At 55.1% G+C, this 15,255-nt stretch overlaps 5 protein-coding genes across 5 annotated transcripts; 2 read left to right on the top strand and 3 right to left on the bottom strand.

Moving 5' to 3' along the window:
* Positions 1-101: 101 nt before the first annotated feature.
* On the bottom strand, positions 102-2,041 carry SPSK_10870 (C6 zinc finger domain protein; the record flags this gene model as incomplete). Its single annotated transcript, XM_016737123.1, has 4 exons — positions 102-893; positions 1,016-1,632; positions 1,712-1,903; positions 1,978-2,041. 4 exons carry the CDS (start codon positions 2,039-2,041, stop codon positions 102-104), a joined length of 1,665 nt encoding a protein of 554 aa, XP_016587834.1.
* A 614-nt stretch (positions 2,042-2,655) lies between these two features.
* On the bottom strand, positions 2,656-4,536 carry SPSK_08875 (uncharacterized protein; the record flags this gene model as incomplete). Its single annotated transcript, XM_016735461.1, has 3 exons — positions 2,656-2,964; positions 3,061-3,711; positions 3,808-4,536. The coding sequence occupies 3 exons, from the start codon at positions 4,534-4,536 to the stop codon at positions 2,656-2,658; spliced, it is 1,689 nt and encodes a 562-aa protein (XP_016587833.1).
* Positions 4,537-5,656: 1,120 nt separating this feature from the next.
* SPSK_09098 (uncharacterized protein) lies at positions 5,657-7,235 on the top strand (the record flags this gene model as incomplete). The annotated part of the gene is made up of 4 exons (XM_016735677.1): positions 5,657-5,694; positions 5,780-6,621; positions 6,720-7,090; positions 7,149-7,235. 4 exons carry the CDS (start codon positions 5,657-5,659, stop codon positions 7,233-7,235), a joined length of 1,338 nt encoding a protein of 445 aa, XP_016587832.1.
* Positions 7,236-7,849: 614 nt separating this feature from the next.
* SPSK_09095 (uncharacterized protein) lies at positions 7,850-9,433 on the bottom strand (the record flags this gene model as incomplete). Its single annotated transcript, XM_016735674.1, has 1 exon — positions 7,850-9,433. One exon carries the CDS (start codon positions 9,431-9,433, stop codon positions 7,850-7,852), a length of 1,584 nt encoding a protein of 527 aa, XP_016587831.1.
* Positions 9,434-10,341: 908 nt separating this feature from the next.
* Positions 10,342-12,292, top strand: SPSK_08825 (uncharacterized protein; the record flags this gene model as incomplete). The annotated part of the gene is made up of 2 exons (XM_016735412.1): positions 10,342-11,094; positions 11,171-12,292. The coding sequence occupies 2 exons, from the start codon at positions 10,342-10,344 to the stop codon at positions 12,290-12,292; spliced, it is 1,875 nt and encodes a 624-aa protein (XP_016587830.1).
* Positions 12,293-15,255: the final 2,963 nt, after the last annotated feature.

Here is a 15,255-nt window from a genome sequence, read left to right as displayed (position 1 = left end):
ATTTGGAACGACGTACGAATCAATGAAGTGCTGTTTATCTGCCCACAACAATGCAACTACAACGAACATTGACGTCCGATACCGCATTTCTTCATTCTTCATCATGTACCTTCGGTCCCTACACCTTCATTTGCCCATACATTGTACAGTAACGTGCCCAGGTCTGTTCCACCGGCGAGCCAAGCGCGCTGAAGGTGCTGGACGGTGGTGCGGGTGTTCCAGCCCGTCAGCGTCTCCATCTGCTCGAGGACCAGGGTGCACGCGTCTCGCTCGGCGTCGCTGACAAGACAGGCGCCGGCGACGCCAAGCAGCTGGACCGCGTTGGCCCACGCCACAAGACTGCGGTTGGCGAGTGAATTGCTCACAACCTGGCGCGCCAGGGCGAGGGCCGTGTTGGCGACACGTGGTGACGCCAAAAGAGCCCGTCGGCTCCGGGGATTGGTATCGGTATCGGGACCCGTACCGGTGCCGGGGGGCTCCGCGAGAGCATGGAGCAGGTGCGCGGTATGCAGCATCTGCCAGGCAGCGGAAATGGGGCCCGCGATGTAGCGGACTAGGTCAAACGGGCAGTCCACGGTGGCGGGCACGGCGCTGATAGGAGTGCAGGCGGGCGGAGCCGCTAGCTCGTGGCGGCGCAGCTGGTCGCCGAGGTCCGACCAGGCGCGGCGCATCGTCGACTCCAGCGGCGCACTGGTCTGGCCGTGGCGGCTGCGGAACCAGAAGTGGTGGACGCTGCCCAAAAGGAAGACAACTTTTTTCTGCCAGGCGTGCAGCGTCCAGCGCTGCGGGTCGTCGAAGACGCCGCCAGGGAGCCATTCTGTCGGAGGGATGAGGGTGGGGCGAGCGGACGAGAGAGATGCTAAGATCATCATGCGACAATATATCCAGAAGCACTGGAGGTAAAGTCGATCCGTGGATGTGCAAGGGCGTCAGTGTTATTGAGAAGAGTATGGCAGAAACAGGACGTTCCCGGCTGCAATGGGGATGGGGATGGGGATGGGGAGGAATCACGTACCGCCTCGGCCAAGCCACCGCTGCGGCCGTGCCACTTTTGCAGGGCGACGAGGTCACCGGTGCCGCGCAGATGGAGCTGCCAGTCGCCTGTCTTGCTCTCCACCATTTCACAGTGGGCGATGAGCAGACAGCTCGCAAAGACGGCCGGGTCGTAGCTCGGACAATCGAGGTGAGCAGAGAGCAGACGCAGGGCCTCGTCGTAGTAGGCAAGCACATTGTGCTTGCCCCGGCCGGTCTCCAGCGACAACTGGACGGCGGCCGCCGCGAGGCAGGCGAGACGCAACAGACGGTTGTGGAGAGCCATTAGAGGTACCTCGATGGAAAAATACCGAGCGCCATCGTCAAAGAGGTCAAAGCGAGGGCCAATGAACTCGGCGTAGCGCGACATGTAAAACGCGTCTGTAGGGTCGGTGATGGGCCGCGGCAGAGGCATGCTCGACGGCAGGCCGGCTGTGGTGTGTGGGTGGTGCGTAGGCGATGGCATTTTGGATGGAAGTTTAGCGGTTAGTTTCAACGACAGTTTCGAAGAGAGGTTGTTTTGGTTCGCATCCGCATCGGCATCGACATCTACACGTTTGTAGAGGTCGGCAACACTGTCCGTCTCGTCGACCCAGTCAACTACGGTGTCTGTGTCAGCAAAGTATCGGGGCGACACCGACGTTTCTTGATCCATCATGATCCGGCAATATCCACTTACAGCCTGACATCGCAGCCCGCAGGGTGTGTTGTGACGGCGACAGGGGTGGCAGCATAAGGCTCTCAGGGTTCCACTCGTTGGCAGTGAACAGTGGCTCCGTCCGAAATGAGCACGGGGTGTTCCGTTGCCTGCAGAAGGCGCAGGGCTGGCTGCCATCGCAGCGCACATGGCTGTCACGGCATTGGTTACAAGCTTTGGCGGTCAGTTGGGAAACGAAAGAAGGTGAAAGACAAAGCACAAGCAAAAAAAGAAAGAAAGAAACCCACCTCGTTTGGCCCGTGAGCTAGGCCCACGGATATACTTTGATATGGCAGTTGGGAAGGATGACATGGTGTGGTGGTGGCAACGTACAAGGTTGTTAGGAAAACAAGTTGGTCGTCCTAAGTGAAGTTTGGCAAAAGAATAAGAAGAAACGAGTTCTGGGGAAAAACAAGGCTAGCAGAATAAAGGGACGTATGCCAAACTGGTTTAGCCTGCCATCAAGCTCTGAAAGTAGTGACCACCTTAAAAAAGTTAATACCAACGCCGAAACAGACAAAGGAAAAAGCAGAGCTTAATTAAAAGTGAATGGTGACAAATATGCCACTTTGGTCGTGTTTGCGTTATTAATCGGCGCGTATAGTCTCACGTGCGACTGCCAATGTTGAACGTACAATTTACAACGGCCCCGGAAGGAAAAAAACCTCAGTTGTCCAGTCCCCTTAAGCTCCTCTAATGCACATCTTTTCATCTCCCGTATATATTCCAACTAGAGAGATACGTAAATCAGCGTAGCAGCAGTCGCCTGGGATCTAATTTCAAACAGCCCTGGCATTCACCAGCTCATAGGTCAATTGATCGCAGTACTGTCCAATTGTGCAACATTTAAAATGCTCCTGTCGTTCAACCGCTTTTTAGGAACTAGTTGGATGTTGTGTAACCTACACCCCAAACCTCAGCCTCTCTTAAACCGACGCCTTGTCCTCAGGGGACACCTCGGTCACATCGACTCCGTTCACCAGGCCAAAGATTTGGCACGCTTCCTCGATGGGAATGTTATGGGGCAATGCTTTCTCCTTCTTGACGGGGTTGCCACCCGCAGCAAAGACAACATCCTGTTCGTCAGTAACTTGGCAAAACACAATTTGGCCCCATGATGATTCGCCATACGCAAAGTGACTTACAAGTTCTTCCAAGCTCCTCTTCTTGGTTTCGACGAGGAAGAAATAGATGATGGGGACGAACAGGGCGTTGAGGATGGCAAAGATAATGTACTGTGTAAAGAACGAGGTTGTTAGTGCAACCGAAACGAAAAAAGAACTGTCCAAGGTACAACGGGCGGGTAGAGCGGGCAGGTACAGCGGGCTTACCGTCTTCCAGCCAATTTTGGCAAAGGCCGGCGGAATAATCATGACGACCATGAAGCAAAACAGCCAGTTGCCGGCGCTGGCCAGAGCGTTGGCCTGGGCACGGCAGCGCAGGGGCGCAATCTCGGCGCTGTACAAGAACGGGCCGCCGACCCAGGCCAGTCCAAAGAAGGTGTTAAAGAGGAAGAGCAAGCCGGCCGCGGCCAGCTGGTTGGCCCGCACCGCCGTGCTCTGCAGGCCGGCAATGACGCAGAAGCAGACGGCCATGCCCGTGGCGGTGAACAGAAAGGCGCGGCGGCGGCCGAGGCCCTCGATCAGCAGGACGGACAGCAGGGAGCACAGCGCGTATTCCAAGCCGCCCATGGCCGAAATCATGTGGGCGAGGCCGGCGTCGAGGTCAAAGGACTCCTGCAGGATCTTGTTGGCATACGTCGACACCAAGTTGACGCCACTCAGCTGCTGCGCCGACTGGATAAAGACGCCAATGGCCACGCGGTACAGCGTCCTGGACGGGCCGTTTTGCCACAGCTCACGGTACGCAAAGGGGGCCAGCTTCGCCTGTGCCTCGAAGGAGGCGACAATGTGTGCGCGCTCGTCCTGCACCGCCGGATCGTCCTCGCGCAGGCCGCGCAGCTTTGCAAGGTTGTACGTTGCCTATGCGGGGGGGAGAAGAAGAAAGAGTCAGCTAGTCAGCTAGGTGAGCAGGTCGTAGGATGGCAGGTTGTCGGGTGTCACAGAGCAATAACGCACCTCGTCCAGTTTGCCGTGCTTGATGAGCCACCGCGGCGACTCGGGGAGGAAGTTGATAAATACAAAGACAATGAGAGCCGGGACAAGCTGGATGCCGACGGGAATGCGCCACTGGGCCTGTCTACGCACATAGTAGAAGCCCCACCCAATCAGCTGTCCACACGCGACGCCAAACGTCTGCAGACCGCCCTCGATCATGACCCAGCGGCCCCGGCTGTGCGGCTTGGCGCACTCTGCCTGCCACGACGGCACGGTGGCCACCTGCAGACCGAGGCCGATGCCGCTGATGACGCGGCCGGTCACCATCTGCGCCACATGCCACGCCGACGTCTGGAGGGTGCCGCCGACGAGCATGAAGAGCATACCAAACCACACCGTGGCCCGGCGTCCCAGACGGTCGCCGACGTCCAGGCAGGCCAGGGCGCCCACGAGCGCACCCAGCTCAAACGCAGCAATCACGATGCCCTGGGTCAGCGGCACGTTCATTTCAGGGAAGACGGAGGTAAATGGCTCTTCGGTGATGACGCCACCCTGGGAGATGGACCGATGCGGGTCAGTATGTCTGTATGTCTGTTCGTCGTGCGGGTAAAAGACAGGATGCGGTCTCACCATGACGCTCATGTCGTATCCAAACAGCCAAAAGGCGCATGTGGCAATGAAAGCTACCGCCAGGTTGAGCTTCAGGCCGCTGAGACCCATGGTCGTAGTGTACGGTGTCAGAGGCAGCATGGTGGCAAGTGTAGTGGATGGCAATGTTGCAAAGAGTGAGGTCGCAGCCACTGGAATTGCAGCAATCAAAGTATGTCTGACGACCGGGTTGGCGATCTTATATAGACGATCTGAATGCCACCCATCCGGCCAGCGCGTAGTGAGACCAGTGTTTTCCTTGCACGCGACTTGGCAAATGATGCTCCAAAAAAGAAACGACAGGGGATGCGCGTGGACGATTGGAAGGGGAGGCTATTGATTTCTTCTTTGTCTTCTCTCCTGTCAAACTTGCTGCCAATGTTCACTCCGCATTTTTCTACTCCGCGTTTTTCTTCTCTGGGGTTGAAATGTATCAACAAAGTGGCAGGGGAATTGTAGACGAACAACTTCCATACGTAGGCAATACGTCGTCCTGGGCTCTGCCCCCTACTCGGGTCTGACTTCCCTGCTTCGGGAATAACTGCCATGTCCAGTTTGCCATCGACTTTCGGGTTGCTGTTTCCGCACCATCTCCACAAAGATGTATAAAATACATCTACAGGTTGGCATACCAGCGCTGCCCATCCTTGCTCCAAGTGGAGACGTCGGGGTCTAGTTCAGAAACCGGGCTGCCGGGTCATCGGGGTTTGCAAGCCCAGCCAGGAAGGCAGTCTGCTCCGAATCTGGAACTAGTTTCAAACTTAAGCGTGGGACCTATTCGTAGCAGTTCTCTTGTTTGAGGAAGGCAGCTTGTCCCATTGAAGATTGTTGGTTTAGAACAGTAAGGGAACTCGGTGGGGAAGTACGGAATGCGGAGTACGTTCTTTGTTGAAGAACTAGACCGCCACGATCGCTCTACGACACGAGAAGGCCACCCGGGAAGGCAGTTTGCCCCGTTGGTAGATTTAGTAAATGTTGACCGTTTTAGCATCGGGAGCTTCAAAGATTATATTCCTTTTTGTTACAGTGGCAACAAGTATAAAATGATGGCCTCTACTTTTTCATAGCCAAAACAAAAGGGGGGATAACGCACAACACCAAGGGTTACCGGCCATTGCTAGGAAAGTCATATTCGAGAACAACTGCTGCGAAAGCAGTAAAACCGAGCATTGCAAAAGCAGCCTCCCCAAACCTGATACAACAGCCGCCTACATTCTCCACGATGGGTTCTACTTCTGACAACCGCTGGGGAGGTCCTCTGTACGTTCGCACGTTTCCTCGGCTCCTTTCGTCCACTCTCATTGCCCCCCACCGAGATAGCTGACCGCTGACGCTCTCTTGTCAGCTCCCTGAAAGTCATTGGCCATAACATGGGCACGTCCATGGACGGCGTCGACCTCGTTCACGTGCATTTCTTGCAGGCCGGGCCGGAAGCGCCCCTCCAGATGCAGCTGCTGCACTATGGCGAGTACGACATGCCGCCAGCCGTCAAGCAGCGCGTGCTGCGGCTGATCCGGGAGAACAAGACGACACCTGCCGAGCTGGCCGTCGTGAACGTGCAGCTCGGCGACGTGATTGCCGACGCCGCGGCGCGATTTGCAAAGGACCAAGGCTTCAGTCTCGCGAGCGACGTCGACCTCATTGGCGGACAGGGCCAGACCATCTGGCATCTGCCTTTGCCGGAGCTGGCCGCCGCCGAGGGCGTTGCCGACGCCATCCGTGCGCACCTGGACATGGGCGAGCCGGCTGTGGTGGCCGCCAAGACGGGTGTCACCACGCTCGGCAACTTCCGCGTTTCCGACATGGCGCTGGGCCGGCAGGGCTGCCCCCTGTTTGCTGCGCTGGACTCGCTCCTGCTGGGCGGCCATCCGACACTGAACCGCGCCGTGCAAAACATTGGCGGCATCGCCAACTTTTCGGTGCTGCCGCGCGGCGACGTTGAGGGCTGCTACGATTTCGATACGGGCCCTGGAAACGTCTTTATCGACGCCGCTGTACGCTACTTTACCAAGGGCGCGCAGGAATACGACCGGGACGGCGCAATGGGTGCGCGCGGCCGCGTCGACCAGGCGATTGTCGACCGCGTCTTGCAAGGGCCCTACTTTGTGCACGACATTCCCAAGACCACCGGCCGCGAGACATTTGGTGACCGCATGGCCGAGGACATATGTGATGAGATGATGAAGAGTAGGTCCTGTTCCTGATGTTGTTGACTTACAGTCTATTGTTTTGAGTTTGGGTCTCTTTTTTTCATGTATTCGTGAAACGGATCTGACAGTGTACAGCCGGCGCCACCCCCGACGACTGCGTCGCAACCATTACCCGCATTACCGCCCAGGCACTGGCCGACGCCTACGAGCGTTGGGGCCCGGAAGGCGGTGTCGACGAGATTTACATGGGCGGCGGCGGGTCGTACAACCCCAACATTGTCAACTATCTGCGTGAACGGCTGCCAAATACACGGATTGCACTCATCTCCGAGATCGGAATCCCGGTCGGCGCCAAAGAGGCGCTTGGATTCGCTCTACTTACCCTCGAATGCGTTGTTGGCCGTCCCATGATTGTCCCGAGACGAACAGAGTCCGACAAGCCAGGACTCGTTGGACAAATCCAGCCCGGGCGCAACGCTCATAGCATCCGACAACATGTGGCACAGGTAACGTATTGCGTCCTCCTCGCTTACAAAGAAATGCTCTGTTGTACTGATAGCTTAGTTCTGGGGTGACTACCCCGAAGACAAAATCAAATGCACGACGAAAATGACGGTCCTACCACCTAGCCCTTGTGTCATGGAGAAATGAGTAGATAAGGAAAAGAAGTATATGCTCTGCTCGCTTTTATTTGTTAGAGTTATTTGCAGGTGAAGCACAAGTTGTCAGGAGGCCTAGAGATAATGCGTTACTCAAGAGAGAGACAACCAGGAATCAACACAGACAAAACGTAGGTTGTAGGTTGTGTAAAATCTAACCCTCCGCCTCTCGAGAGGGATGGGCTTCTATTATTAGCTGAAGAAACACCGTTGATTCCCTGGTGAATTAACGGAGAAGGCACTTAGAAATAAGGGGCGTGGAGGCTGGTGGCCAAATAAGAGATTGCGTAGTACTGTGGTACTCCTGGCGAATGCCAAGTGAGAGGGTCTGCGACTACCTGACAGTTGGCAAAGGCCCTGGCGGCTGGCGGCGGCCAGGCGCGGGCCGCGCCTATACACGCTAGTCGGGCCTGGCTAAATTAACCAGGGAAGCCCTGTCGAATCCCCCGTACGGAGTACAAGTGAGGGCGTCATCAAATAGCCAGTCGAAACCTTTGGTTCAATGTCGTTGATTTTATTCCTGCTGCAAAAAAATGTTGGCTATGAATGCGAATATGAAGAAAAAAAACAAAGAAAGCAAGAGTGTGAAAAGAGCCGCCCTTTATCTTACTTGCCCCCCTTTCGGCCCTTCCTTCCCTTCTTTCCTTTGTTTCCCTTGTTTCCCTTTTGCTCCTTTTTGCCACCTGCCGCTACCTTCTTGGTCGCTGTTTCTCCTGGCGGAACCGAATCTGCCACATCCCGTTTCCGCTTGCGTGTGCCGGGAATGTCAGTCATCACAGCTGCTGCCGCTGGCCCCTTTTCCCTAATACGACTGCTCCGCCGCCGCAGCGCTGTTGCTCGTGGGCCAGTATCTGCGGGGCCCGCAGCGACGTCGTCGGCTGTCTGCTCATCAGCAGTTGGCACCTCGGCCATCTGCCCGTTGGCCCGTCTGCTGGCCTGGGTCCTGGCCTGCCGGCCGGCTATCCGGCTTGTCCGCTTGCCCGCTGCTGTCATTGGCTCGCCGATCTCGTCATCGGCGTCATCGGCGTCATCGGCGTCCTCTGGGTCCTCTGTGTCCTCAGTGGCTTGCACTGCGGGAGGAGGTGCAGCAAAACGGGGACCAAAGATGTTCGGAAACCGTTCATCGGGAATAAAGACCAGCGGCTTTTGCTCTACCACCTCTTTCTCCTCCACGACGACCCGCCGACGTCGCCGACGTCGGCGTCCTCGGCTGGTCTGGGGCGGCGGGCGATTTGGCTCGCATTCCATCATGCTGTCGAACAAGACGCGCGACAGCTGAGCCATGTTGGCGTCGCCCATTTCGTCGGAGACGACCGACTGTAGCGACGCCTCGTGTTTCCATGTCATGCCGGGCAGGACGCCCCATTGGTCGTTCCAGATGCCACGCTCCGACCACTGGGCTTTGACCCTTTGGTAGGCGGCTGTGTGGATGTCGACGGCCACGCGGGTGTCGTCCGGTCGCCCGGCTTGCTCTTGCTCTTGCTCTGGTGGCTCTTGCTCTGGCTGTTGCTCGCTGTCGAAAAGTCGTTCGCCCTCGTACGCGACATGGCAGAAGAACACGTGCAAGGGCCTGGTGCGGTCGTGCTCGTAGCGTCGCTCGGCCATACGCGCCCTCTGCCGCAATTCCGCCTCCTCCTGTTCGTACCCGGTGCGCACCCGCGATGGCATCTTCTTGATGCCAAACAGGTTGCTCCTCGCGTCTTCTCTGTAGTAGACGTCTTCGTGGTCTTCGTCGTCCGTGTCTAGATCGGTGAGCGGCTCGGGCGAAAGCGGCGTTTGGTGTCGCCAATGACCGTGCGGTTCGACCTCCCAGCGAGGCTCCCATATGCCCCAGGCCTGCCACCGCGCCTTTACTGTTTCCCGGGCCACATTCGCCGTGTTCCAGTGGATGTGCGTATCGTCTCCTGGCTCCATAAGTTTTCTGCGTTCTGCTTGGACCTCATGCCGAAACTGGTTGGTGGGCATCGACGCCCCCCACCCCCTCAAAATGCGCATAAACCAGTCACTGAGTCGTTCGTGCTGTTCGTCCTCCTCGGGAGGCGAGTCAGGGGGAAGTGTCGACGGGAGCGATTCGCGCTCCTGGTAGGGCGGCGGCGACTGGTCGAAGCGGGCGTCGCGTTCGCTGTCGAGGCGGTCCGGGTCGTTGATGAGCGCACGAAGTGCCGCGTCGGCTCTGTGAAGGCCCAGCATATTGAGCGAGTTGGCCGCGGTGGATTTCTTTGCGACTTTCGTCGCGTATTGTGAGGCGACGTATGCAATATTGTCGAGACATCGACCGAGAGAGGGGAGGAGGAAGTGAGAAAACGGAGGACGTATGCGGGCGGTGGGCGGTATCTGGGAACGAAGGGAATGCGCACAGCGACAGCTGAGATCCGCTGGTAAAGAAATAAAGGAGCGGCGAGCACACGTGTTCGGTAACAGCCTAGCGTGTCTCGGGAACTCCTGGGCCCAGCCGCGCGTGTTACGGGGCTATCCGTTTTGAAGCTTAGAGAGGGCGCTTTTCGTCTTGTCTTTTCGAAGACACCAAGTACCTTATAGTTTGCTCACTACTATAGTCAACAACTTAAACGCCTTTTTCATAATGATTTCTTGGTCACGAACAGTGCACACCCATATTTTTTCCTAGCAGGGAGGCCGCTTGACGCGTCGTGACCAGGGTATTTCTGTTTATTAATAGCTGTGTGCATCTGTAGCCGCTGAATCCCGCATATATTTAGGCATTAGTTCCACGTCTATTGGCCGGACCTGCTCCAACTTCCACTCTAGAAACACTGTCACCGTGCATTATCAGCCCCGGCGGCTTCACTGTTTCATACAACCCACCGCACGCGCTGGAGTCTTTGTTATTTGACATGACTCCCAATATCCTCAAACGATTGGCTGTCACGGCTTCTTTGGCAGCCTTTATTTTGGGGGGGGGAGAGAAGGGGATGCTGGCCAGGAATGGCAGAATGGTCCAGAAATATGAGACCGCAAAGCTCTTTCGTCGTTTCGTCGTCGGCATCGTCCTCTTTTATTTCCTGAAGCCAGCTTCCTGACATTTTCTGTTCTCTCTTCCTAACTTCATTTCCTCATTTGCCAAGTGCACAACAGCAGTCATGCCTCAATCACTGGCCTTGTTCTTTTTGAACCCGCTGAATAGGGCTGCTTATGAGGTGGCCGGGAACGATTCAAATAAGCATCTTCTGTGGGAGCCGCGTGTCTTTGGAATCGGGCACGTTGCGTCCAAATCCGGGAATCCCACCGTTTTAGCCACCATCGGCCGCGATGGTGATATTTACATCCCAGACGAGAACATCTCGAGAGTGCATTGCTCGTTCGAGCTCGATGCCGACACCGGCATCGTCATGTTGTACGACAGATCCAACAGCCAGACCACCCAGACGGTGGGCAACGACGCCTTTCCGTTTGAATTCGGACGTCCTCGCAAGGTTGTTGTAATGCCAGACATAAATACGACCTTTGGCATCGGCGGCATACGGAGTGATAAGTACCAATTTACCATCGTGTGGCCCGACGATACTGCGGCGCTTCAGCAACGAAAATCGGCCATGCTACAGCCGAATCCGCGGCTTGCCCGGACACTGGACTTGCTCCGTGACACCGCCCTGCCCACAGGTATGCTGACCCGAATCCACACGCCTGGCGGTCCTTCGCCGGATACAATTCGCTTCAAGACGATTGGCGAAAAGCTCGGCTCTGGTTCATTTGGTGAAGTTAGCAAGGCGGTCAATGTCGACACGGGGCAACTGCTGGCTGTCAAAGACATCAAGCAGGCGGGGAGACTTCAAAACCCCCGGGAGTGGTTGTATCTAAAGCGAGAAATCCAGGCGCTCTCTTCGATAAGTCATGTAAGTGTCTTTCTGCAGACCCACTCACTGTTCTCCGCTGTACAAAGGCTGATTTTCTCTCTTTTTTATTCTCAAGGAACACATCGTTGAGTTCCTGGGGTTTCAAGACTCGGACCAACCGGTAGCTCATATCTTCATGGCGCTAAAAACGGGTACCCTTCACAGTCTAGTCACACAAAGTCCTGGATCGTCTGTTGACAAACTGGCCACCACAACGCTGCACCACATGTTGAAGGCTCTCGACTATCTCGCCGTGAAGGGACTGATCCATCGGGACCTGAAACCAGAGAACATTCTCTATGATCCTACACCGGACGGGAAATACCATTTCTGCCTTGGCGATCTCGGCTTCTGCAACTCAGCACGTGTCGCTGTGACCCATGTGGGCACACCGGACTTCACTGCGCCAGAAATCATTTACGAAGAGCCGCAGACGCCCCGAGTGGACATCTGGTCATTGTTTGTGACCCTTCTGTGGGTGTTGGATGTCGATGGCTTTCGGGGCATTGTGGATGGGCGTCGGCCAAGGCAGGAGAGTATCCGGAAGACGGTTCTTCATATCGCGGCCACGAACCCGCACATCTCGCCCATCAGCGCCATGGGCCGGCGGGATCCCGACAAGAGGGCAACGGCAGCCCAGATGCTCGTCAAGTGCTTCAACGGCGACGGGCTCAGCACCAACCCGCGTCAGATTGGCCCAATTGCCCCGCTCGTCGACACCGTGACCGTCCCAACAACGCCCGTCAAACCACCACCAGCGAGAAATGCACTACCAACCCCCGTCGCCACGGCGACAAGAACTCCACAGACACCAGACCCGTTCTACCGCGCCCGTCCGGCCACGCGTGGCCGGCCGCCTCGTCTTCGGGCAACGGCGGCCGGTGGGATCCCTGCCACGACCACCACGACCACCACAGCTGCAACAGCCGCCACGAATGCTACCGGCGCCGCTCCGAACCGGGACTATTTTGCATTCCGTACCCGTGCTACCCTGCGTCGTGTCCGAACGCCAGGAGCTGCCTCGCCGTGGCCGTATCCGCTGGCGAGGCCGCCGCGGCAGCCCAAGCACGCCGCCGCACCGCCAAATCGCGGCAATGACAAAACAATACACGCGTTTCCCGTCAAACAACCTGAACCGAACGTTCCCCGGCCCTGTACAATGCCAGGAGCGTTTGTGGAAGAGGACGGAACGCAGTGACGGCCCGAGACGAAATTGGCGACGGCCGGGACTTGTATCTGAGAGCAGACTTGGGGGGACGAGTTTGATTCTGTACATGGTGTTTCTGGCGTTTTTCGTGTTCATTTTCATTTTCTTTTCTTCCCCGGCACGCATCACACCACGCAACCACAGCTTCATTTTTTATTTTAATAAGCATGGATATAATCTGCTTTAGCAACACGTGTTCTGTCTCATTACGAGCAGGTGCGTAGACCTGTTAACCGTATAATTATTCTTAGTAAACGCTAAGTGACAACTACTATTACCTACAAGATGACGGTCGCCTGTTTGCCAGGTGTATATGACGTGTTTCTGGAACATGAGATGTACCCTTTTCATTCTCCTGCGCTCATAGGTCGGCGAAACACGCGTTGCCTTTCCATGACTGCCACTTTGTCTGCCGCCGAAACCTCATTTCAGCATGCTGTCCTAACGAATGTCAACTTTCCATTTCAACATCTTTATGTTTACACTTAATTAAAATAAGGCATGTACATGTACCGCTTGCCAACCGTTGTCGGCGTACTGTTTCCATGTGTTGTTCTAGGCCGTGAAGGATATCCCTGGCTGTAGTGAACATCTCATTGTGAAACCAATAAACCTAAAGCGGCGACATTCGTATTAACCTCTTAGCCAGACTATGTACTTTAAGTATTTCCCTGTTGCGTTGTCGTTTCCATGTGATGACTGTCTATCAACGACATTTAAATACGAGATAGGGAACTCCTGAACCCGAGATGAGAACAACGAGAAAAATTATTTGGGTTTTCTTTCACGCACCCACGACAAGAGAATGCGACCAGCAACATGTCGGGAACCGTGTCCGCGTTTACTGGTGCTTCCCGTGGTTATAGTGAGGGATGTGACGTGCAGGATTGCTGGCGAGAAAGCGTGTTAGAGCGGAGGACGGATGTCGAGACGGCGACGAAAACGGCTTATTTCTTTGTTTGCTCTTCCGACTGCCCAGTCATTATTACCAAGGCGATGGTCAGTCAACCACATAGAACGACGCATTAATGATTGTTCAGATTGGTCGAGCAACATCTGCCGGTTCGAGCCCAATGCGACGGGGCAGAGCCCCGCGAACAAACATCGGCGTTCTACCGGCGCTAGCCGAACATAGCTATATCGCCGGCGTGGTATTATACTTGAAGCTCGGAATGCTTCGATGTATATCTGCACAGACAATGAGCATCTCCGGTGTTGTACTCCAGGTAATGCGCTCTCGTTAACAGACACTCTAGCTCATTGTGTTCATTGTATGTGACCGTGTTTTGCCGAATGTTTCCGTGTTTCCCAGAGTTTTGTTTATAGAAAGGAGTTCTGAACGGCAAATCCAGGCGACATACAACGAGAAGCACAAACCAGGCAAACGCCTGTAGAGCACTTTCGAGCGGACAGTGGAGTGCGCACAGTCACACAATGCGACGTAGGCCACCCACCAGGAGGTGCCATCCACGGAGGGTATGAAGTACCGTCACATGTAGCTTTTCAAGGTCCTACGATGGCACGGAGCCTCGCGATGTGACCCAAGTTGTCTCACGAACACCGAGCACGTTCTGTCTTAATTATTCCCCCTCTCTACCTTCCCCTCTCACGTACCGCTATCGTTTCCCGTTTGGCGTCACCGAGGTGGTTTCCTTCTTGGCCACCAATTGTCATATGATTTCACATGTTTCTCTGTGGTTGAAACACTGCTGCAAGAGCCCTCCATGATGTGACGAAATGCATGACAACGCAGTATCTAATAAGTGGCTTGTGGGCAAGTATGTGTCGCCGCTCATAGTAGAGAAAATAATAAACAAGACTATAGAATGCAATAACCATACTCGGTGACGTCCCGTAAGGGCAGAATAAACCCCTCGTCATATTGTAACAGCAGCAGTTGCATTACCCCAGGTTGCATTACCCCATTCGTATTCCCCATTTTTATTCCCCAGACCCGATGCAGTCGAGTCATGAACTGCGAGTCGTATCACAATTCGGTGATTGCCAATCAACGGGCAGCAAGTCCCCTTTCACATGGAAAGTGTGGTCATTGCCGAGAAGCGGACGCGATGGTGAGATGTATTGACCATTGACCAGTTTTGAAAGAGATTGGTCAACGAGCGTCGCATAACAGCCCAATATACCACCCGAAAACCCTCACTAGGAATTTCCTTCTTTGGACGTGCACCTGTGCCGTCCCCGCTCCAACCTGCTTAGCGGATGTGCTTCCCTGTGTTCCCTGTGCTCCCTGTGCTCCCTGTGCTCTCTGTGCTCCCTTGCCTCTATGTTATCGCGGGCCGGCACAGCTACAGAGAAACTTTCAAGGCGACCATCTTTTTATTAGATAAGAGGTGAAAATACAGTTTTAGTGGGGTCGATTAACGTGTCTGTAACATCCGCTTACTGATGTAAGGCAGGTCCACTTTGAATCCCTTGTGACTTACTCGTATCTCTTTCAGTCTGCACAGAGCTTGTACCTCTTGCGCGCCTCCTTGGCACCCTGGGTCCTTCTCTTGACCCCTTTTCACGTAGTACCAGAGAGGGCCAGTTAAGTTCCCTATGTAGGTTACCCAGAATTTGGCAGGGTCTAATTTTAGGCACCTTTGGTTTTGCGCCTTTTAGTGGTCCATTGTCGGGCACCTGTGGCTTACGCGCCTCTTTGAAGTTTCGGGCGTCTGCGAGTCGGCGTCTTTCACTTATGTGGCTGACTCGTGGTGGATGAGCACTTGGCCCGCCTCACTGTATGTATTTGTGCCAGCCATCTTTGTGTGCAAGTCATGTTTGCATACTAGCCATGTTTGTTTACTAGCCATGTCTATGCCAGCCATTTTTATATACTAGCCATGTTTGTATACCAGCCATTTATATACCAGCCATGTTAGTACCACGCTGTTTAGTTCCCTCTATTCTACTGTTGACGACCGCCTCTCGGGCGAACCACCTTATACACGTAG

Source organism: Sporothrix schenckii (assembly GCF_000961545.1).
Source record: "Sporothrix schenckii 1099-18 chromosome Unknown Cont44, whole genome shotgun sequence".
Classification (NCBI taxonomy): Eukaryota; Fungi; Ascomycota; class Sordariomycetes; order Ophiostomatales; family Ophiostomataceae; genus Sporothrix; species Sporothrix schenckii.
The sequence above is the reverse complement of the archived record's forward strand: the minus strand, read 5'-3'. Positions and strand labels throughout refer to the sequence as shown.